This window comes from Spermophilus citellus (assembly GCF_964194105.1).
Source record: "Spermophilus citellus genome assembly, chromosome: 4".
Classification (NCBI taxonomy): Eukaryota; Metazoa; Chordata; class Mammalia; order Rodentia; family Sciuridae; genus Spermophilus; species Spermophilus citellus.
In genome coordinates, this window is record NC_138185.1 from 12955058 (window position 1) to 12974931 (window position 19874).

At 42.0% G+C, this 19874-nt stretch overlaps 1 protein-coding gene across 3 annotated transcripts; it reads left to right on the forward strand.

The window, feature by feature from the left end:
• Positions 1-5112: 5112 nt before the first annotated feature.
• On the forward strand, positions 5113-19139 carry SPO11 (SPO11 initiator of meiotic double strand breaks; the record flags this gene model as incomplete). 3 transcript variants are annotated; one of them, XM_081288834.1, is made up of 13 exons in its annotated part: positions 5113-5243; positions 7077-7190; positions 8773-8861; positions 9179-9245; positions 9474-9582; positions 10033-10119; positions 11072-11108; positions 11580-11689; positions 14856-14955; positions 15249-15286; positions 16038-16114; positions 18398-18509; positions 19020-19139. In XM_081288834.1, the coding sequence occupies 13 exons, from the start codon at positions 5113-5115 to the stop codon at positions 19137-19139; spliced, it is 1191 nt and encodes a 396-aa protein (XP_081144960.1). The 3 variants fall into 3 exon arrangements, with proteins under 3 accessions (XP_081144960.1, XP_081144961.1, XP_081144962.1); XM_081288835.1 differs by lacking the exon at positions 7077-7190; XM_081288836.1 differs by lacking the exon at positions 7077-7190 and having other exon boundaries at positions 11592-11689.
• Between the last annotated feature and the right edge of the window lie 735 nt (positions 19140-19874).

Here is a 19874-nt window from a genome sequence, read left to right on the forward strand (position 1 = left end):
ACTGAATAACCAGAGAATGGGAATCTTGGGGGGCAGCACTGGGATCCACCTCCCACAGCTTCCTGCGGTTCCTCAGACACGCCCAGGGGCTCTCCCGCCAGGCCTGGCACATAGTGCTCCCTCTGCAGGGGAAGCTCTTCCTGCAGGTAGCCCCGTGGCTCGCTCCCTCCTCCATTCCAGTTGGTGCTATTGTCCCTTGTGGAGAAGGCTGTCGGAGCTCCCGGCGGACACTACTCCCCAGGCCTGGGCTGCTGTGCTCTCCTAGAGCCTGTGAGATGCTGCAGGCTTCTGTATCTCCCCACGCTGGATGTGAGCCCTGGAAAGAGGCACTTTGGTTCTCAGACTGGCACAGAGCAGGCTCCCAGTAGCTCCCTGTTGGATGAGAGAGTGAGCACAGCTCTTGGCTTGCCTAACAGCCTTAAGTATGATTAGATCTTAGACCCTGGGTCCTCCTCGTATTGACTTGCTGGCCCTGGGCTCCTGGGAGGCAGAGTGAAGCCGAGACCAAGAGGCCACAGGCGGGAGCAGACTGCCTGGCTTCATGTCCAGCTCTCTGCCTCCCAGAGCCTGTTGCCTAACCTGCAAAATGGGGACCCCCTGAGTGCCTCCCTCCCACAGTCTTCAGGTGCTCACGAAAGCAACCCTGGTGCCCTGACTGCCATCCTGACGAAAAGCCATAAGGCGGCACTGCTTCACGCCCATCAGCTGGGCATGGGACACTGCCAGTGACAATAGGACCCTGGTGCTGGGAATGCATGGTGCAGTCGCTTCAGAGATCCCTGGGGCAGACCCTAGTGAGGCGGAGCTGTGCACTCCCGCGTGCTGCCCGGGGACAGCTCTGGGCTTCGCAGTCGTACCTACCAGCACATGTGTGCTTCATCTGAGAACTGTGGGCACACTATGTGTGCTTCATCTTAGGCCTGTGGGCACACTGTGTGCGGCTGCGAGACACCAGGAAGAGGGGCCAAAGGACAGGGAATTTCAGTCAGCCGGCAGGGAGTGTTCAAGAGACCCAGTGAACATCAGGGTGACCACACTCCACAACGACCTACTGGACTCTTAAAAAGGCCTGCAAAGGTGTTCTCACTACAAAAACAGTCAGTGTGTGTGATGGACAAATGTGAACAGGTCAGCGGGGCCCTTCCGTGGTGCAGACATTTTTCAAGATAACATATTGTGCACAATAAACAGACGATATATATCTTCCCATTAAAAATAATGTTTTTTTAAATGGAGAGCGATTCGTGAACTGGGAGACTTCCACAGAGAGTACATCTGCGATGTTAAACAGCCACGGGTAGCAAGCATCTTCCTGTGATTAAGGAATCCTTGGTTTTCACAGATACATATTGAAAATGTCATGGATGGAATGATTCAATGCCTTGGGGCGGGGGGTGGTTCAAGACAACCTGGTGGGAGGGAAGCAAGTGGGGGGACGCATGGACTGAAAAGTGTGGCCATGAGTGGACAGTCATGGAGACTGGTTGGGACCCTGGGCCTGCATGTGGGCTCTCTCTCTCTCCAAACAAATGGACCCCATGCCTCTGATCATAAAATGACCCAAGCTTCCAAATACATGGGTGATATTTTTTTAATTAGATTTAAATTTCCTTTATTGATGTGCTTGACGTCCCACATGCTATTATTCAATTGCTGGCTACGGAGAGTAGGCAGATAGATGCACCCATCAGTACGAATCACCCTGACTCTGGGGCAATATTGTGCAGCAGCCTAGACCAGTACTTTGTCACTCGCTTCTCCCTGAAGCCCAGGGATTTTATTTATACTACTTCTCAGAGCCTCAACCTTCTCCCTTGTGAAAAAGGGAGGAGGTGAATGATATTTTGTGCACAGAGCAAGTGGCTCTGACCATCAATGAACTATTTGCTGTTATTACCAGATGGGGATGAAACCCAATGACCAGGTCACAGAGATGACCCCCGAGCCATTCAGTCAGCCAGCCTCTCCCCTGCTGTCTGTCTGCCAGGGGAGCACAGCCTGCTGCCCTCCTGGGGCTTACGGTGCAGGAAATGCAGACAGGTGAGATGGGGAGGCAGGAGGCAAGACCTAAGGGACAGTTCAGGAACATGTCCAGAGGGCCATCTGCAGGATGCGGCAGAATGAGCCAAGGTGGACAGAGAAAGGAGGAGAAGAGTAGGAAGAGCAAAGGCCAAAGGGTTCCAAGCTGCTGAGGAAGGCCAAGTGCTAGGCCCCTGGAGAAGGAGGATGATACCAGGGGTGGGTGACTGACAGGTGGAGCCCAGGGCACCTGAGGGTGGAGCCAGAGGGCCACAGTGGGCGGGGCTTGCTTCCAGTCCGGCTTCCTGCACACCCCAATCAGGTGGCTATTTTATGAGAGGCCTGTATCATTCTTATAATTTCTTAAAAGCCAAAAAGAAAACAAAAAAACTCACAAGAGAAAGATGCCTTTTAAACCCTCAGAAAGCAGAGAATGTTTTATGGTGTTTTCTCTACTTTTCTTTCAATAATCCATAATATTTTAAATGTCACTCACATCTGCTAATGAAAACACCTCATTTTTTTAATATTTATTTTTTAGTTTTAGGTGGACACAATATCTTTATTTTATTTTTACGTGGTGCTGAGAATAGAACCCAGTGCTTCGTGCATGCTAGGCGAGCACGCTACCACTTGAGCCACATCCCCAGCCCTGAAACCACCTCATTTAAATATAACCAGTGCCATGTCCTCCCGACTGGTTTGTTCCAAGGGCCTCATCCTTGTTGACCTCCTTTCCCTTGTATGTGTTAGAGGTGCCGATGACAATTGGATAATTGTGCCTAATTTAAAGGCTTCCCACCCAAGCGGCCCTCAGACAGGGTTCAGGGAGGTGGGACAGAGGTTGGAGGACAACGGTCCCCTAGTGAGACTGGGGAGAAGCACCGGTGGCCTGCAGCATGAAGGAGCTCCTTTTGGGGAGAGCGCAGCGGGCTGCGAGGGGCACAATGTGTTTTTTGGTTCCTTCTCACAGTCGGGCGGGCAGAAGCCCTGCTGCAGCTGCTGGAGGGACTTGCCAACCCATTTCTCTCTGTTGCAGAAGGAACTCCAGTGAGGCCCTTTCAAGGGGCACCTTGCAGTCTCTCTGCAGGATGGCAGGTGTAGCCTGGGTCACCTCACTTCACCACTGGGCCTCCTCCCCGTGCCCCCACCCACCGCATGTCAGACTGGGAGGCTGCAACTTCTGGGTGAGTCTAGAGCTAATGACACAGAGGGCTCTGTCAGAGAAGAGGGGCAGAGAGATCTAGTGCAGGGAGAGGTGGGGAGGCCACCAGCTGCTGAGCCTGCATGTCACTTACTCGCCTCTGTCCTCCCAGGGCCTCTTGCCTGTTTCTCTTTGGGGTGATCAGTGAAAGACCCCTGCCACAAGGCCCTCAGCTGAGAGAGGAGAAAACTGAGGCAAGAGGGGTAATTCTGCCACCAAAGAAACCCCACAAAATGGCCACAGCCTTCTAACCCGACCCCTGGAGGTGCCTCACACCCTAAAGTCAAGAGCATGAACCTGGAGTCAAGGTTCCCTCCTACGCTGTCACTTACTGGAGGTGCAGTCTCCCCAAGACTCGGTTTCTCCGTCTGTGAAACAGGGATAATTCACGTGTGTGTGTGGGGGGGGGGGGGTGCTGGGGATTGAATCCATGGATGCTCTACTACTCAGACATAGTCCTTTTCTATTTTGAGACAGGGCCTAGGATTTGAAGTCTTCCGGCCTCAGCCTCCTGAGCAGCCGGGATTACAGGTGTGTGTCACTGGCAATGGGGATAATAATGTTTATCCCTTCGGGTGCTGATTTATTTAAGTGCATTTTCTTGCTGCCAACACAGCCCAGAGTTCACCTGCTTGTCCTCGATTCCTGCCTGCCCTTAGACTGTGAGGTCCCTAAGTGCGAGGACTCAGCTCCTCGTCCCCAGGAGGTGGCATGCTGAGTGCAGGACTGACAGTGGGAGGTATCGAGATGGTGATACTGTCAGGCCTCAACACAGCACATGCACATGGGGACATGCGTGCAGACACCAGTACCAACACAGGGTGCCCATTGTTTATGGTCAGAAATCAGTTTTAGGTTCAAAACTATCAAATAACCAGGAATAGAAGGAAAGAAGAGTTCTCTGGAGTGGGTCTGTGGCCCGGTGGCTCTTCTGTGGCCAAGCCCCAGCACTCATCCATGTAGCATGGGGACCTCACCCCTCTGTACTGTCTGTCCCCAGCACCAGGACTCCTTTCCTGGGCTTCAGAATTCCCACTTTCCGCTCTGAAAGTAGGGTGAGGAGTGGCTAACCAGATCTGCAAAAGAGGATGTGGAGTTGCTAGATAAGATACACCCTGCCTGGGTAAATATGAATTTTACATGAACAACAATATAATCATTTAGTAAAATGCTGTCTCAACGACTATGTGGGAAGCAGTTACCCTTTGAAAAAGCATTCCTTGTTTATCTGAAATCCGAATTTAACTGGGTCACCTGTGTTCATTGTGCTAGGTCTGACAGCCCACAGCATGGTGGAGGTACGATTTTAACCCAGGCCTATCTGGACAGAGTGGGCCCTTCTATGTTCTTGCAAAATTAGGATGGTGCATGAGGAACTTCCTGGAATTAAGGGAATTAGAGGAAAGGCTTAGTGAAGAGGGTTGGTAAGCCTTCAACTACTTGAAACTGGAGTTGTGTTTGCCTCACTTACAGATAAACCCAGGACTTGGAATTGCTTCCCACACGAAGGTGGATCTTCGTGTCATTTGTTCTTGTTGTTGGGTGCTGGGTTGGAACCCGGGCCTCGCACACACGAAGCTAATGCTCTACCATGGAGCTACTTTCCAGCCTCATAACTGGTTTAATGAAAATTTGTGGATAACACTTTCCCAAAATAGTCCTCCTCCCCAGAAATAGTACCAGCTCAAGTAAGCCCCAGTGGGCTGGAAAGCGCGGCTGCCCAGGTGCGTGACTGACAAACACGTGCCACCAGCCCTGCGCTGCTGCCCGCGCATACGCGGCTCCCCCCACTGCGGCGGAGTGCGCATGCGTGGGCGGCCCCCTCCCCCAAGGCTGTGGAGCGCGCACGCGCAGCACAGAGCGCGGGAGAGGCCTGCTGGTGAGGCCGCATGGCCGCTGCGCCGGTGGGGCCTGGGGCTGCGTTCTTCGAGGTCCTGGACCGGCACCGGGCCTCGCTGGTGGCCGCCCTGAGGAGAGGTGGCCCGGAGGCCGGTGCGCAGGGGACCCGCTTGGCCTCCAGGTAGAGGATCCCACTCGGCCCGAGCCGTGAGGACCCGCGCGGCAGCCCGGCCTCCTCGCCCGGAGCTCCAGGGCCAACGGCCGGTGCAGGGCTGCTCGCCGGGGCGCTGCAGTGCCCAGTCCGGCTCCCGGGCTGGGCACCCGGCCGGCGCTGGCTCGGGCCGCCCGCACCATGGATAGGAAGGCGAGCCACGAGGTGGCATCCGGCGAGCTAACGGCCCGGTCAGCGAGGCCGGCGGCGGCGTGTCCCGGCTGGGCAGCACTGACCGCGTGCAGATTTAAATGAGATTCATTTAAAGTCAGCCACAGAGCTGGGCGCCGGCGGCGCGCACCTGACGGCACCGTGACTCGGAGGACCGCCAGTGCGAGGCCAGCCCCAGCAACGTAGCAAGACCCTGTCACAAATAAAATCCAAAGGGCTGGGGTGTAGCTCGGGGTAGAGCGCCCCGGGTTCAACCCCAGTGTCCAGAAACCCCACGGGGACTGCACCCCAGTGGCCCTTAACAGAGGGCAGGTTCACTGGACCGGCCTCCTTGGAATGGCGCTCCTTCTTTGCTGTCTTCAACCGTTTCTTCATCCTAAACAGTTGCTTTTAATCCCAAACCAACTACCAAAAACCCCACAAGCAAACTAGTTTTACCAAAGGACTTGCACTGAGGGGGGACTCGGGAGGGTCGTGCACTGCGGGCGTAGGTCCATCCCAACAAAGGGGCTCACAGTATCGTCCTCTGACTTCTTTGCCTTTCAGGCTCGAAAAATAAATGAGATATTTGGGGGTCATTTTGACCTCTCAAAATCAGTATTAAATGTTTTAAATTTTATTTTCTGTTCTGAATTTTATTCTATTTATTTTCAATAAAATCTCCAAAGTTTCTGTGGAAAATTAAAGTTCTTCAACATTTTGCCCATTTTCTAGCATTAATTTGATTCCCCTTTCTAGACAATATGCTAATGTTATTTCTAATAGAACAATTTTTGAAGCTGATGGCTTGTGAAATTAAAAGCCAGCTGACAAGATATGAGGCTGTGTCTTCTTCACATTTCGCTGTACAGTGGCATATAGTAGTTGCCAAATCAACCATTTAGTGCAGAACTCATGATTTATTCTTCTCATGGTAGTAATTAAACTTTTTTCTTTTTTCAAGCAAATTCAAAAGGGCTGATTTTAAGGAATGAGATCAATTAGGGAGTGTGCTACAATAAATGTTTCTTTTGAAATATTTTTGCATTACATTTTTGGGAAAGAAATTCTGAACCAATATTATATCATTTTAAATTAATGTATTTCAGGCCATCAAGTTTATATTTAAATTCAGCTTATATTTAAATGCAGATTAAAGTAGGCGAATATAAGTAGATAAAAATATACTTGTAAGTTATATCATTAATGAAAAAGGAAGAGATTACTTCAGTTGTAACTTGAGAAATGAAATTACAAGCAAATGAAATACTAAGTAACTATTGCAAATTCTATTGTTTTAATGCAATATTGATAGGAGATTTAGCAGAAGAGATCATTACCAACATGGATTTCCAAGTCTTAAAAAACAACCAATGATTGGAAGCTGACGCAGGAGGATCATGGGTTCAAAGCCAGCCACAGCAAAATCGCAGCACTAAGCAACTCAATGAGACCCTGTCTCTAAATAAAATAGAAAATAGGGCTGGGGATGTGGCTCAGTGGTCAAGTGATCCTGAGTTCAATCCCTTATACCCCCCCGCAAAAAAGACAACCAATGAAACAAAAAGTTACTTTAGTACTAATAGAGCAAACATTACATATTGAAAAGCATACTTTACAATTAAAATTGAATCACTGTGTTTACTGTTTCAGTGCTGAGGTTCTCGCATCTATAGAAAATATTATGCAAGACATAATCACAAGCTTGGCAAGAAATGAAGCGCCTGCCTTCACAATAGACAACAGATCCAGCTGGGAAAATATAAAGTGGGCATTTTGCAGTTCTATTTTTAAATGTATCGGTGTCATTCTTTCAATGTATTTGATTTAGAATTCTAGTTATTTTTCACTCTTTTATTGCCTTTACCCAGCCAAAAAAATGGGAATACATATCATACAGGTAGGTTGCAAAAGCTATAAGTAGGTATAAAAGATAAGGAAAAGAGGGGCTGGGGTTGTGGCTCAGTGGTAGAGTGCTCACTTAGCATGCATGAGATCCTCAGCACCACATAAATGTAAAAGATAGTGTGTCCACCTAAGACTTAAGAATAAATATTTTTTAAAAAAGATAAGGCAAAGAAAAATAAGGTTAGGGGGAAAAAAGGCACCAAAAGAGGTTAGAATTTCAAATGCTGGGACCTTGCTGAAAATAGGCATCAGACTTGGATCTAAGCTTCCCAGCAAGTGGGGAGGGGATACTGTGGGTATGGTTCTCATCCGCACTGCAAAAGCAAACCCTTACTCAGAGCAGCCATCAGTCCTGAGCTCAGGCTGAAGTCAAGTGTCCTGAACGTGTAGCCCATTGACCAGGCTGCCTTCTGATGATCTACTGCTGAGTCCAAGGGCTCCATCTGAGTTAGCACCAAGTGATAGAGTGTTTTTCTTTTTCCCAGCCTGTAAAATCTTCTCTACTGAATAAGGAAAAGCAGTACAAGAATGGTTCTCACATCTGAAAGAGTTACAGAAACTGAACAAAGGGAATTTTGAAACTGCTTAGTTACTATGGCCAAAATAATTGATGTAGACTGTATTCTCTTTTTTTAGAGAGAATTTTAATATTTATTTATTTTTTAAGTGGACACAACATCTTTATTTGTATGTGGTGCTCAGGATCGAACCCAGGCTGCATGCATGCCAGGCGAGCACTCTACCGCCTGAGCCACATCCCCAGCCCTAGACTGTATATTTGGAAAGATGGATCTTATCTAGCTTCAAAGAAGATGACATCTGGTGTCTTTGCTTGGTGCCTTCTGCCACCTTTGGGAGAGGCTTGGTGGTTCCATTTAACAATCTAAGATAGATGTTATTTTATGTAATGTCGCTTTGTGGGCAAATTAGGAATAAAATATTTCAAAACTTATTGAGTCAAATTATTCAATGAATAAATTATTAAAATGAGTAAAATTCTAGTCAAATTGTGAAATACTTGAAAACATTTTACATATACTTAATGTCTTCCCAAGAAAGAAGTGTACACACACACTCCATAATAAAAGGTATTTATTTAAAACACTTTATCTTATTGCTGTATGTCACAAAGCTAATTACCTAATTACCACCTGGACTGATCTAAGCTCACAAACCAGGTCTATAAAATTTTAGTGCTTGTGTCAAGAAGAAATGTGGGGTTTAAATAATGTTCTCAGAAGAAAACATTAAATGTGTATTGTTGGGGATTGTGGCTCAGTGGTAGAGGGCTTGCCTAGCACACGTGAGGCACTGGGTTCGATTCTCAGCAACATTAAAAATATTAGAAAATGAATAAAATAAAGTTAAAAAATGTGTATTGCTTGGCGTTAAGAAGTTAAGTAATTTTCATTTTATTCCTTTGCTTTAAACAAAATTACAGGTTTGAAGATTCTGTTGGTCTTCAGATGGTGGCTCATTGTACCACAAGAAAAATCAAAAGCAATTCTCTAAAATCGGTTAAAAAATTTGGTAAGTTGATCTTTCTTAGCTTTGAGTGATGAATAAATAAATTTGGTTATTTTCTAGATTTTTGTTGTTGCTAGTTAAGGGAATTTACTTGGTTTATGATTCAAGATAAATGTATTCTCTCTGTTTTGAGTCCTCAGAGCAATTAATTTTATCTAATTTTTCAGGCAACTATTTTATACTTAATTCTTTATTTCAGAAAGATAATTTTTTAAATGTTAGTAATGGTAATTGTGGACAATTAAGATTCTTGATAGCAGCGTCTTTAGAATCAGTAAGATAAATGGCAAGCAAATTGTTTATTGCATTTTATCTTCCAGCTCTAATCCTTAAAATATTGTCCATGATTTATAAATTAGTACAGAGCAACACTTATGCAACTAAAAGGTAAGTTTATTGTTCTGGTAAAGTATTTTTAAATGCAACATGAGATTTAGTTGGATCAACTTTATTATCTCTTTTGAGGAGTCATATAAGACTACCTTCTGGGGAAGAAATTACTTTCCTTATATGTTGTGTTTCATTCCGTTAAAGTTTTCACAGATAGCACTCCAATATTTGTCATATTCCAAAAGTACATGGTTAATTAGAAATGTGTGTTTTAAACTTTCATAGAGACATCTATTATACTGACAGCCAGCTCTTTGGTACTCAGACTGTCGTGGACGACATTATCAATGACATTTCCTGTATGCTCAGAGTGCCAAGGAGGAGTCTGCACATAGTAAGTGGTACTCGGCACAAAACTTTTCATCTTTTTTTCTGTTTTACATATCTATTTGAAATAGTAAACTCATTATATAACATAAACATGATACTTAAAGAAAAACAATATTTTACAAGTTAAAAGAATGACGCTGTTTTACAGTTTTGCAAACAAAACCTTCCATTTAAAAATATTTGTATAAAAATTACAATAAAAGTAATCTTTGCCTTATTTTGATATCATTTGATATTATATTTTTCTCATAAATTTAATCACCCTTTTAGATGAATGGATTAAAACAGGTAAATTATCAAAAAATTTTAATTCCTAAATACCTTTACACATTTTCTCCATATCTAAATTTCATCTGAGGTAAAATACAAATAATTTAGAAAGTAACATGAAGAATGCTTAGCAGCATGAAATATCATAGTGGAAAAGTTTTCAAATACATCTATTATCTTTCAGTTATCAACATCCAAAGGGCTAATTGCAGGCAATTTAAGATACATTGAAGAAGACGGCACCAAAGTGCATTGTCCCTGTGGCGCAACAGTAAGCATCCTTAAGGCTTCACATGCTTTAACTACCTTTCAGGTCACTCAATTTTGAGATGTATCTTATTTCTAGCTCTGTTGAATAATTTGGAGCTTAATATTTTTAAATAAAAAAGGATGGAAGGATGAGTTAGGTACATGCTTTATGGAGTTGTGTAACACATAATTATATGCCAATTGTCATATTGAAATAAACATACATATATATTCTCCTTAAAAATGTACTGTTAAGCTGGACATCCTAGTGGCTCAGGAGGCTGAGGCAGGAGGATCACAAGTTCAAAGTCAGCCTCAGTAATTTAGCAAGGCCCTAAGCAATTTAACATGACCTGCCTCAAAATAAAATTTAAAAAGGTCTGGGGATGCAGCTCAGTGGTTAAGCACCTCTGGGTCCAATCCCCAATACCAAAAAAAAAAAAAAAAAAAAAAGAGAGAGAGAGAGAGAGAGAGGGAAAGAAAGAAAAGAAAAAAACCATGACATTACAGGTAGAGTGTGGCTTACCCATTTTAGCAAAGTTATTTACGTAATTTCCATTAAAAATTACTGGTTCTGAAACTAATAAGTTTAACACTAAACCTTTTGCTGGGCTCTGGTACATAGAAAACATGCAGTACTGAACCAGCACAGCAGTTTAGATAGGTGACCATTTAGGACAGTGGAAAGATGATGGCCATGAGACCCACATCAGGACATTTAATTTCCTCAGTCTCTGCTTAAAGTCACATATCTACAATGCTTCCCAGAAGTTCTCCCTGCTGTGAAGTATTGTAGCTTATGTGTCTGTTTTCTTATTGAGGGATTCATCTGTTTCTTACTGTTTCCTCACTGAGCAATAAGACTCTTGTGACTGGTAGTCAAAGAAAATGAAAATATAGGATTTTTGTAATAAATTGTGTCATTTTTATTTATTTTCCAGTTAAAATAAAACTTGTCTTTTATTTTAACTTAGGCTGTTGCTGTGCCATCTAATATTCAAGGAATTCGGAGTATCCTTTAAGTGGGAAAGCTAATTAAACTTCTGGAATGTTCATTCATTCCTTTGATAAACCAAGCCTTCATAATATTTAACAACAAAGTTAGACCCTATAGCCATCAAGATGAACACACACAGTCCCTGCTTTAGTACTGTTTTAGGAGCTCACCATTATGTGAGAGAGACATATCTAAATATATGGGAAGATATGTTTATATATTTAAAGGTAAAATTCAAAATATTCTTTCTACAGCTATTTTTTAAATTTCTTTATTAGTTGCTCAAAACATTACAATGATCTTGACATATCATACATTTGATTCAAATGGGGTATGAATTCTTATTTTTTCACGTGTACATATTGCAGTATCACATTGGTTTTACAGCCTCTACAGCTGTTTTTTAATTGATCCATATGGTACCATAAGATAGTTGATTAAATTGAAATACTGTCATCTTCAATTTATCAGCCTTAATTTCACAGATTTAATTACAGATGCAAAATTTCTGTTAATTGTAGAAAAAGATGCAACATTTCAGCGGCTCCTAGATGATGACTTTTGCAACAAAATGTCTCCATGCATCATGGTCACGGTATAGTACCTACCTTTACTTCACTTCAGGACTGTGGTGACCAGTGAGGAATTCCTAACATTATCTGTGCAATTTGGGCCACATTCTATTTTCAGTACAATGCATTGTTTGGGGTCATAGAACAGGAATGTCTACAGTGTGTATTTAAACATCCTGAACCTAACCTGGAAGTGATGCTCCTGACCTGTTCATACCCATGATCTTGCAACACCAGGGTGAGCCTGCTGGACCCTCAGCCACCCTTGCACCAGTCTCACAGTGGCTGTATGTCTGTCTGTCTCATGTCAGTTCTGGGGCCTGGAGAAGGGATGAATGAACTGAGCTGTTCTTTTTTTCCTCACACACATTTGTATACCATTAATTTCATGAATTTAGTCGAAAAGAGCTTGCTATTTTTAAACATCTCTGTGCTAAGAACACAGAAGCATATTTTATGATTCCCATGAGTGAGATAATATGCTGGGAGCTATGGCATTGTTTAGCAAAAGGTGTTTGCTAGTCCATGCTGCCCTAACAGAATACCACAGACCAAGGGGCTTAAACAACAAACCTTTGCTTCTCTCTTCTGGAGGCTGGGGAGCTCCAGATCTGGAGTTTGGCGAGGGCCTGCTTTCTGATTCACTGGTCAGTCATCCTCTCAACAAGAGGACCCTTCTAGGCTCCCTTTCACAAGGGCATTATTCACATTCAGCCCAGGGGAGCTCCATTCTCATGACCTCATCAGTTCCCAAAGGTCCCACTTCCTAGAACCATTGCACTGAAGGCAGGGGAGACAGGTAGTAAGCATCCTGCTACGGGTAATGTGAGTGGAATCCATAAAACTGGAGTGATTTGATGAAAACTGCTGCAGTAGGAAGGGAGGAGGTGGAAGTGAAGCTGGGCTTTGCACAGGTGGAGTGACTGCAGGGGAAGAGACGGGATCATGTTCTGCTCCTTTATAAGCTCTTTTCCCAGCTTCTGCTTTTATAGATCTGTGTAAAATCCTAGTTCTTTGAAGAAGAAAAGAAAGCTCTTCTACTTAAAATTCTTCTGGCTTATTGGATTAACAGTAAGTATGGTGTTTGTGAGGTATGTTTGTGGGAGCAGTGAGGAGAGCTGCCCTGGAGAGGAAAGCAGGACTTTGGGCAGCTGGGCAGAGTCCTGAAGGCCTGGACAGTCCCAAGGAGGCATCCTGATTTAGTGCAGAAATACCAGGCCTCAAAAAGTTTTTGAACTGGCCAGGAGGGAAGTGACAGGATTAGTGTGATAACGCATCTGTTAGATAGAGATGACAGGAGTCAGGGAGCTATCAGGAGGCTGAGTTATCTCATGTGAGGATGAAAGGGGCAGGACAACCGGGAAACAACTGGATCAGAGGACATTTCAAGGGACTTGGTGACCACTGGATGTGATGAGCCAGTCAAAATGGCTCTGGTATGTGGACTGTCACTGTAGTATCACAAGGATAGCTACAGGACAAGAGGCAGGAACACCCAGCTGCTCTTCATGAGAGATCTTGATGTGATTTTAGAAATAAAAACTTGGGGTGACAGTTGAAACTCTTGGTGGCATCTGCCTAGTTTGAAGTTAAAGGACAAGAGTGAAGATGGAAAGTACAGACTGAGAGCTCATAAGCAATAGGCCATGTTATGGAGCCTGAGATGGACCAGTCTCTCGTGGGTTGTCCTCATTCTTTGGCTTAGTCCTCTTCTTTCAGTTCTCAATGCTGAGAGGCCATGTTTGTCCAGCTGTAGACAAGCCACTCCAGAGAAAGCTGCAGTGGCTCTGCTCAGCCCTGGTGTTTGGAGATGCACATCAAGCAAGGCTCTTGTCTCACTGGGTTGAGGAGAGGCGTAAGAGTGCTTATAAAGAACACAGGTGCAGGGAGGGGAGCCTCACCCAGAATCCACTGTTTTTGCTCTCTGCATGCAGCCCACCAGTCCTGCTGAAATACACATGTATGCAGCCCCACCCTGGTGCCACTGGTGTCCACTGATGACTGCCATTATGCCCACAAGAAGCTGGCCGGTGGAGCTGGGATAGAGGGTCAGGCTAGGAAGAACCACTTAGACCAGATACTATTGGACTCCTCTACTACGTCCATGTGCTATCTTTTCCCCAAGGAAAAAAATGAAAAATGCACTACCCTTCACTAAGTGCTGTGACCACCAGGAACGCTTCACCTAATAAGAGTTCTCACGTATTGCCATTGTCACATATCAACTTGTAAAGACTTTGAACAACTCTGCGAGATCTGTAGTCATTACCTCTGCTTTAATAACAGGAGTTACAGTGCAGGGAGGTGTCTTCCACAGGCCTGTGGCTGCTCAGAACTAGGGCTGGAATCAACTAGCTCTGTGTGGCGATAATGCCAGAACTCCTGGGCAGGCATGTTTACTGTGACCTTACAGATAGAGCTAGAGCATTAATACTGACGGGTAGGGAGCAAATTCAAACTCAGCTCTCTGCTGCAAGTCCATTTGTCATGGGAACGTAGGCCCTGCTTCCTCCTCTGCCCCATTTCATTTGGATTTCTGCTTTTCTCCTCCATTATTGTAATGCTCTTTAAATTACTTTTCTACATTATTGTTTAAATGACTTCATATTATTCCAGCATGCAGGGTTTATTAAACCCCAAAATTAAACCAGGCACTCTTCTAAAGATTTTATATTGTAAAATAATTTCATTTATATAATAACCTTTTAAGAGGTTACAGAGTCCTAAACTACAGGGAGGTTTCCATACTCATTCACCTTTGTGCCACTGGGAAGAGCAGAGCCACATGCCAGCCCAGACTGACTGATTCCGGAGCTGGTTTCCTGGTGCTGCCCTGTCCATGTCCCTGCTGTTAGATTTGTGGGATAGTTTTCTTTTTTATTTTTCTTTTTTCGTTTTTGCCATTTTAAGTATTACCACAGTGGGCATCTTTAAGTGTGTAGGGTTTTTATTACTTCTGTTTCTGCTAAAATATTTCCTAGGGCTGGTATAATTGAGGCAAAGATATGAATGTACATGGGCCCCTTCACCCTGCACATATTGGACATTGGTTCACTGTGAACACCAGTCTTCTCCCATCTGAAATTCAAGGTGGGAGGTCTCCTTTTTAAATTACTAACCAAATAAGGGTGTAGTTGTACCCATTCATCTTACTGGAATTAAAATACCTAATACCTATCTTGCTTTTAGGGAAAGGGTGTACCTGATCTGAACACAAGGCTTTTAGTCAAAAAGCTGTGGGACTCCTTTCACATTCCTGTTTTCACGCTAGTAGATGCTGATCCACATGGTAAGTTATCCTTGGACTATTTGGAACAACAATCATAATTAGTCATATTTGTAGTTGTGTTTTCCTGCTTTTAGAATACTTTCATAAAAATATTTTAAAAATATGGTTAGATTAAAGTGAAAGAATGTAATCATTTAAGGCAATTTATATGACATATGAGATGGAGAACCACAAGTTTATTATTGGTAGTGTCCACAAAACTAAAAATTGCAGATGTTAGATAAAATATGAGTGCAAATTATTTAACCTGTATTATATAAGACTAATTTTAAAGTTAACTTTTTTTTTAACAGGCATAGAAATAATGTGCATCTATAAGTATGGGTCTAGGGTGAGTATAGAAAAGTAGTTTTCCTTTCTCCACTATTTAGACATTTTACATTCATTGGGATAATGTGCTTACTTATCACCCCTAGTATGCAAAAGACCTCCAGAATGGACTCAGGAACTAACGTCCCATTCCAGGATCTTCTGCTGTTCAGTGGCTGGGAGTCCAGCTTCCAGCATGACCAGTACACACAGGGAATAGATAAGCTGTGGGCAAAAGCCATTATCATCCTGCACCTTCCAGCCTACTAAAGTACCTGCAAGGTCCCAGGGTAACAATAGTGTCTGATCACCAAACATACTCTGAATCTTACATCTTGAATTTTGACTTTGGGAGCCCTTTTCTTCCACTATAAGGAGGAAGGAAAACACCACCAAATTTCACCACTAGTCTGCAACAACCATACATCAGGGCTTCTCCAAATGTGACTCTAGCTATCAGCATCCACATCACCTGGAAATTTGCAACTCTCAGTCCCCATCCAAACCTACTGAACCTGCACCTCCATGTGATTCTGATGCCTGGTTAAATTTACTACAGATAAAAAGGATGGCAGAGCAGGTGGAGAAACGGAATCACAGTAATAAATGCAGATCAGAGAGGTTAATTTGTAGTTTGCTCCATAAAAAATTAATACAGAAATAATACAGAGCATTTCGGTGCTTTTCCTTAGAAAATGATTTGTCTATGAAAACCAGTATGCTAATTTTCTGCAAGTTAGCCTCACCTAACATACTTTTGCTCTTTGTTTCAGTCCATGTCTTTTGAAGCCCACAACCTCACAGTTCCAGCTATGAGATGGCTTGGTTTACTCCCTTCTGATATTAAAAGGTTATTCAGTATAGCAGAAATAGGACATTTAAAGTGATTTATTGTGATCAATAACAATAGTCTGAAAGTCAATGTAAGGAAAAGCTCTTAATGTTGTTTTTAATTTATATTGTTCACTATGATTCAAGATTACTAATTATGAATTTAATTCATCAGTGTTTCTGCTCTAGTACTAAAATACTTAATGAATAAGTTTAGTTAATTATAACACAGCTAGCTACAAATTTTTATTTTATGGTTAAAACATTTTATAATTTTTTGTACTTAGAGTATAATACATGGATTCTAATAATGGTAATCATTGACAACATCATTTGCCATATGAATCAATTTTTTTATCATACATTTAAATTTTTAACTTCATAAAAATCTCATTTGGGGATGATTTAAAGTTTGGAAACCTCAAATGGGGCACATTTAATATATATTGTTCATTATAGAAAAAAATTAATAACAAGATAAAGATCACCTACAGTTAAACAGCTGTGCTTTTGTAGATTTTCTGTGCACAACCATACTTTTTCACAAGAATGTGATCATACTGTACTGTTATTTTGTGTTTTTCATACAGCACAATGTGATCACTTTTCCCTACCAATACATTTCTCTTTATGACCTCATTTTAATGTGTCCTACTATAAGTTCCAATTCTGGATATTCTGATGTTTGTGTGGCCAGTCCCTCATAGCTAGACACTTAAGTGGTTTCCAAATCTCTGATAGTGCTTGATGGGTTCCTTAAACTAAACCTTTACCAGCATCTTTAAAGAAACCCTGAGGCAGAATTCCCAGAAGAATTGGTGGCTAAAAGATTTTACACATTTTAAGACTTCTTTTTTTTTTTTTTTTTTTTGTACTAGACATTGAACCCAAGGGCTCTTAATCACTGAGCAATATCCCCAGCCCTTTTTATTTTTTATTAGAGACAGGGTCTTGCTAAGTTACTAAGGCTGGCTTTGAACTCTGGACCCTCCTGCCTCAGCCTCCCAAGCTGTTGGAATTACAGGCGTGTGTCACTGCACCCGGCTGGATAGGTTGTTTTATTCTCTCTGCAGAACAAGAGCCAGTATATCTCTCCAGCATAAGATAGTAACACTTTTTCCCTTTCTGCTAATGGGATAAATTTTGAAATGTTTCTTATTGTTTTAATTTGCCAGTGAAAATGAATTTAACATGCTTATTGGATTTCTTTAAGCAGTGCAAACCTTGATTACAGGTGCTTGTTTCCTAAATTGGGAGCATGAACAGTTTTGGGGTAGACACTTATTACAAAATGAGAGAATGACAGGAAACCTTTCTCTCTCTCTTTTTTTTTTTAACATTTACATCCAGTGAATTAAAGTTTTGTTCAATTTGATGTTATGTGTCATGACCACAATGCCTTGGAGGTGATCTATTTATATGAAGGCCATTTCTAACACTAATTCAGGACACATGATCTGCTCATTTTTAAGTTAGAGGGCCTAGGGAAACTTTAGCTGCATCTTATAAATTCCACAAGTGTCCTCAGAACCACCCCAAATACATATACAAAGGAGCTATGCAAACACACTGTAAGGGAAATGCTCTAGGTCTCTCTCAATCAAATTGTCACATCTACCCAGAAGCTGTCACTGGCAAATGGTCATAATTATGGGGACACAGAAAAAGACTGAAACCAGAGATCCTTTGAGAAATCTAGAATTTGTGACTTCAAAAAGTAGATTACACCCTAAATCCCAGACCTCTCATGTTCTATTTTTAAACACATACCAATTACATTCTTCTTTTTTCAAAGTTAAAACTAGATAGGTGAGTGTGTGTGTGCGCGCACACACACATGAATGGGAAGCACTACACAAACAATGTCCTCAATGAATCACAAACAAGTAAGCACCTGTTGGAATCTAATGTCCCTCAGTGAAATGCAGCTTCTAGCCACCCCCAGTGGAACTCACGGCTCTGAATTCAATGCTTTGGGATGCTTAACCACACCTTGTTTAACTGCCCTAGTATCACATACACAGTGCCAGTGCTGGGGGCATGTGCTTAATAAAAAAAGTGTGTCTTCCTGTCATCATCCTGTGATGAGAAGAAAGTAAAATGCTTAGGATTTATTTACTGTAGAAACAGACTTCCACTACCTGCTTGAAAACTTGCTGATCTAGGATTCGACAAGGTTGTATTGATTTTCTTATCTGTCATTTCTGAGTTTTTTGAAATAGTACAGTAAACACAAGCAAAACATATGTGTGATGGGAACAGGCTTTTTTTTACTGATTTTTTTGCATTTATTTTTTACCAGGCTGAATGTACCTAGAGATAGTTTGATCCCACTAACAAAACGGGATCAAGGGAAACTTGACAGCATCCTCAAGAGACCTTATATTACTTGCCAACCATTTTGGAGAAGAGAAGTATATGGTGTTTCTTTTTGAATTCAAGTGTTGTATAAAGTTTAACTGCCTTTTGCTTTAATGGTGGCTGTTCACATAATATTTTGAAAACATACTTGTAATTTTATATAACCAACAACTAATGTTATTGTGGTTTAGTAGTAAATAGTTGTTGAAATGGAATCATGTGAAGGCTAATAGATGAGGTCAGCCAGATGCAGCTGGTCTATTTTTACCCTTATCATGGTTATTTACCCTTTGTTGATGGCCCTATCATAGTTTATGAGATTAAAAAAAATGAAAAAAGAAATCATGAATGGTCCCAGACCATGCCTCATTACTGCAGCATTTGTACCGGGTATTCTCTCCTCTGATGGTTTCTCCTGTAGCAGCTCAGGATATCCTGGCTGATCCTGAAGACTATTGTTGTGGTTGTGAATAATAAAAAAAGTCAAGGCTGATTAGTTTGTTGAATTAACAGAACTGCAGCAAAGAACTCTGATTTTGTGATATTTTACCTCTTATTGGCAGATGGAAATAATGGCAGAATCCAAAATGAAGGCAGAAATCCAAGCTTTAACCTCCCTGTCGTCAGATTACCTTTCCAGAGTGTACTTACCCAACAAGTTAAAATTTGGAGGATGGATATAAAAGCACACGTGGAGGATGGAAGAATCTGTTTTCCAGAGGCCCTTCATTAGTTTAACTGGCAAACACTGTTGTGGGAAGAATATGTATTTGTAGTTCCGTAAAGGTAAAGGCAAATAATTTCCATTAATTATATGTTTTGTCAAAATAAGTGCTATATTCTAATTTTCTCTAAAAGATTTTATGTAGGGCTGTGGTTGTGGCTTGGTGGTAGAGTGCTTGCCTACGTGTGTGAGGCACTGAGTTCAATTCTCAGCACCACATATAAACAAATAAAAGTCCATCAATAACTAATAAAAATTTAAAAAATAAAAGATTTTATGTAGACTGATTTTTATCCTATCTTCTAAATTATAAAAGAATATGATTTTGACTTTTAAATTTTATTTGGAAAAAAATGTTTTATTTGAATAAAAGTCTGAAATATTTGTCTTCTACAATATAACTAATGTAAGACATATGGGATTTTATTAGTAACAAAAATAACAATAGTCAACATGAAATGTTGCAAAGAAATTATAGCATCTGGTAGTTTCTTTTTACATTCTCTTTTGCCTTCAAGAATTAATTTACTTGTAAATTAATTTACTCTTTTGTCCTCAAGAATTAATTTACTTGTAAAACTAGTAATATTTACCCTGAAATAATACTTGGATTGATGTAGTCCTCCATGCTTTGCTTTACTTTGTTTGGGGCCTACTTTTTTATCGACTGTATTATTAGAAAATTTTTCTCCAG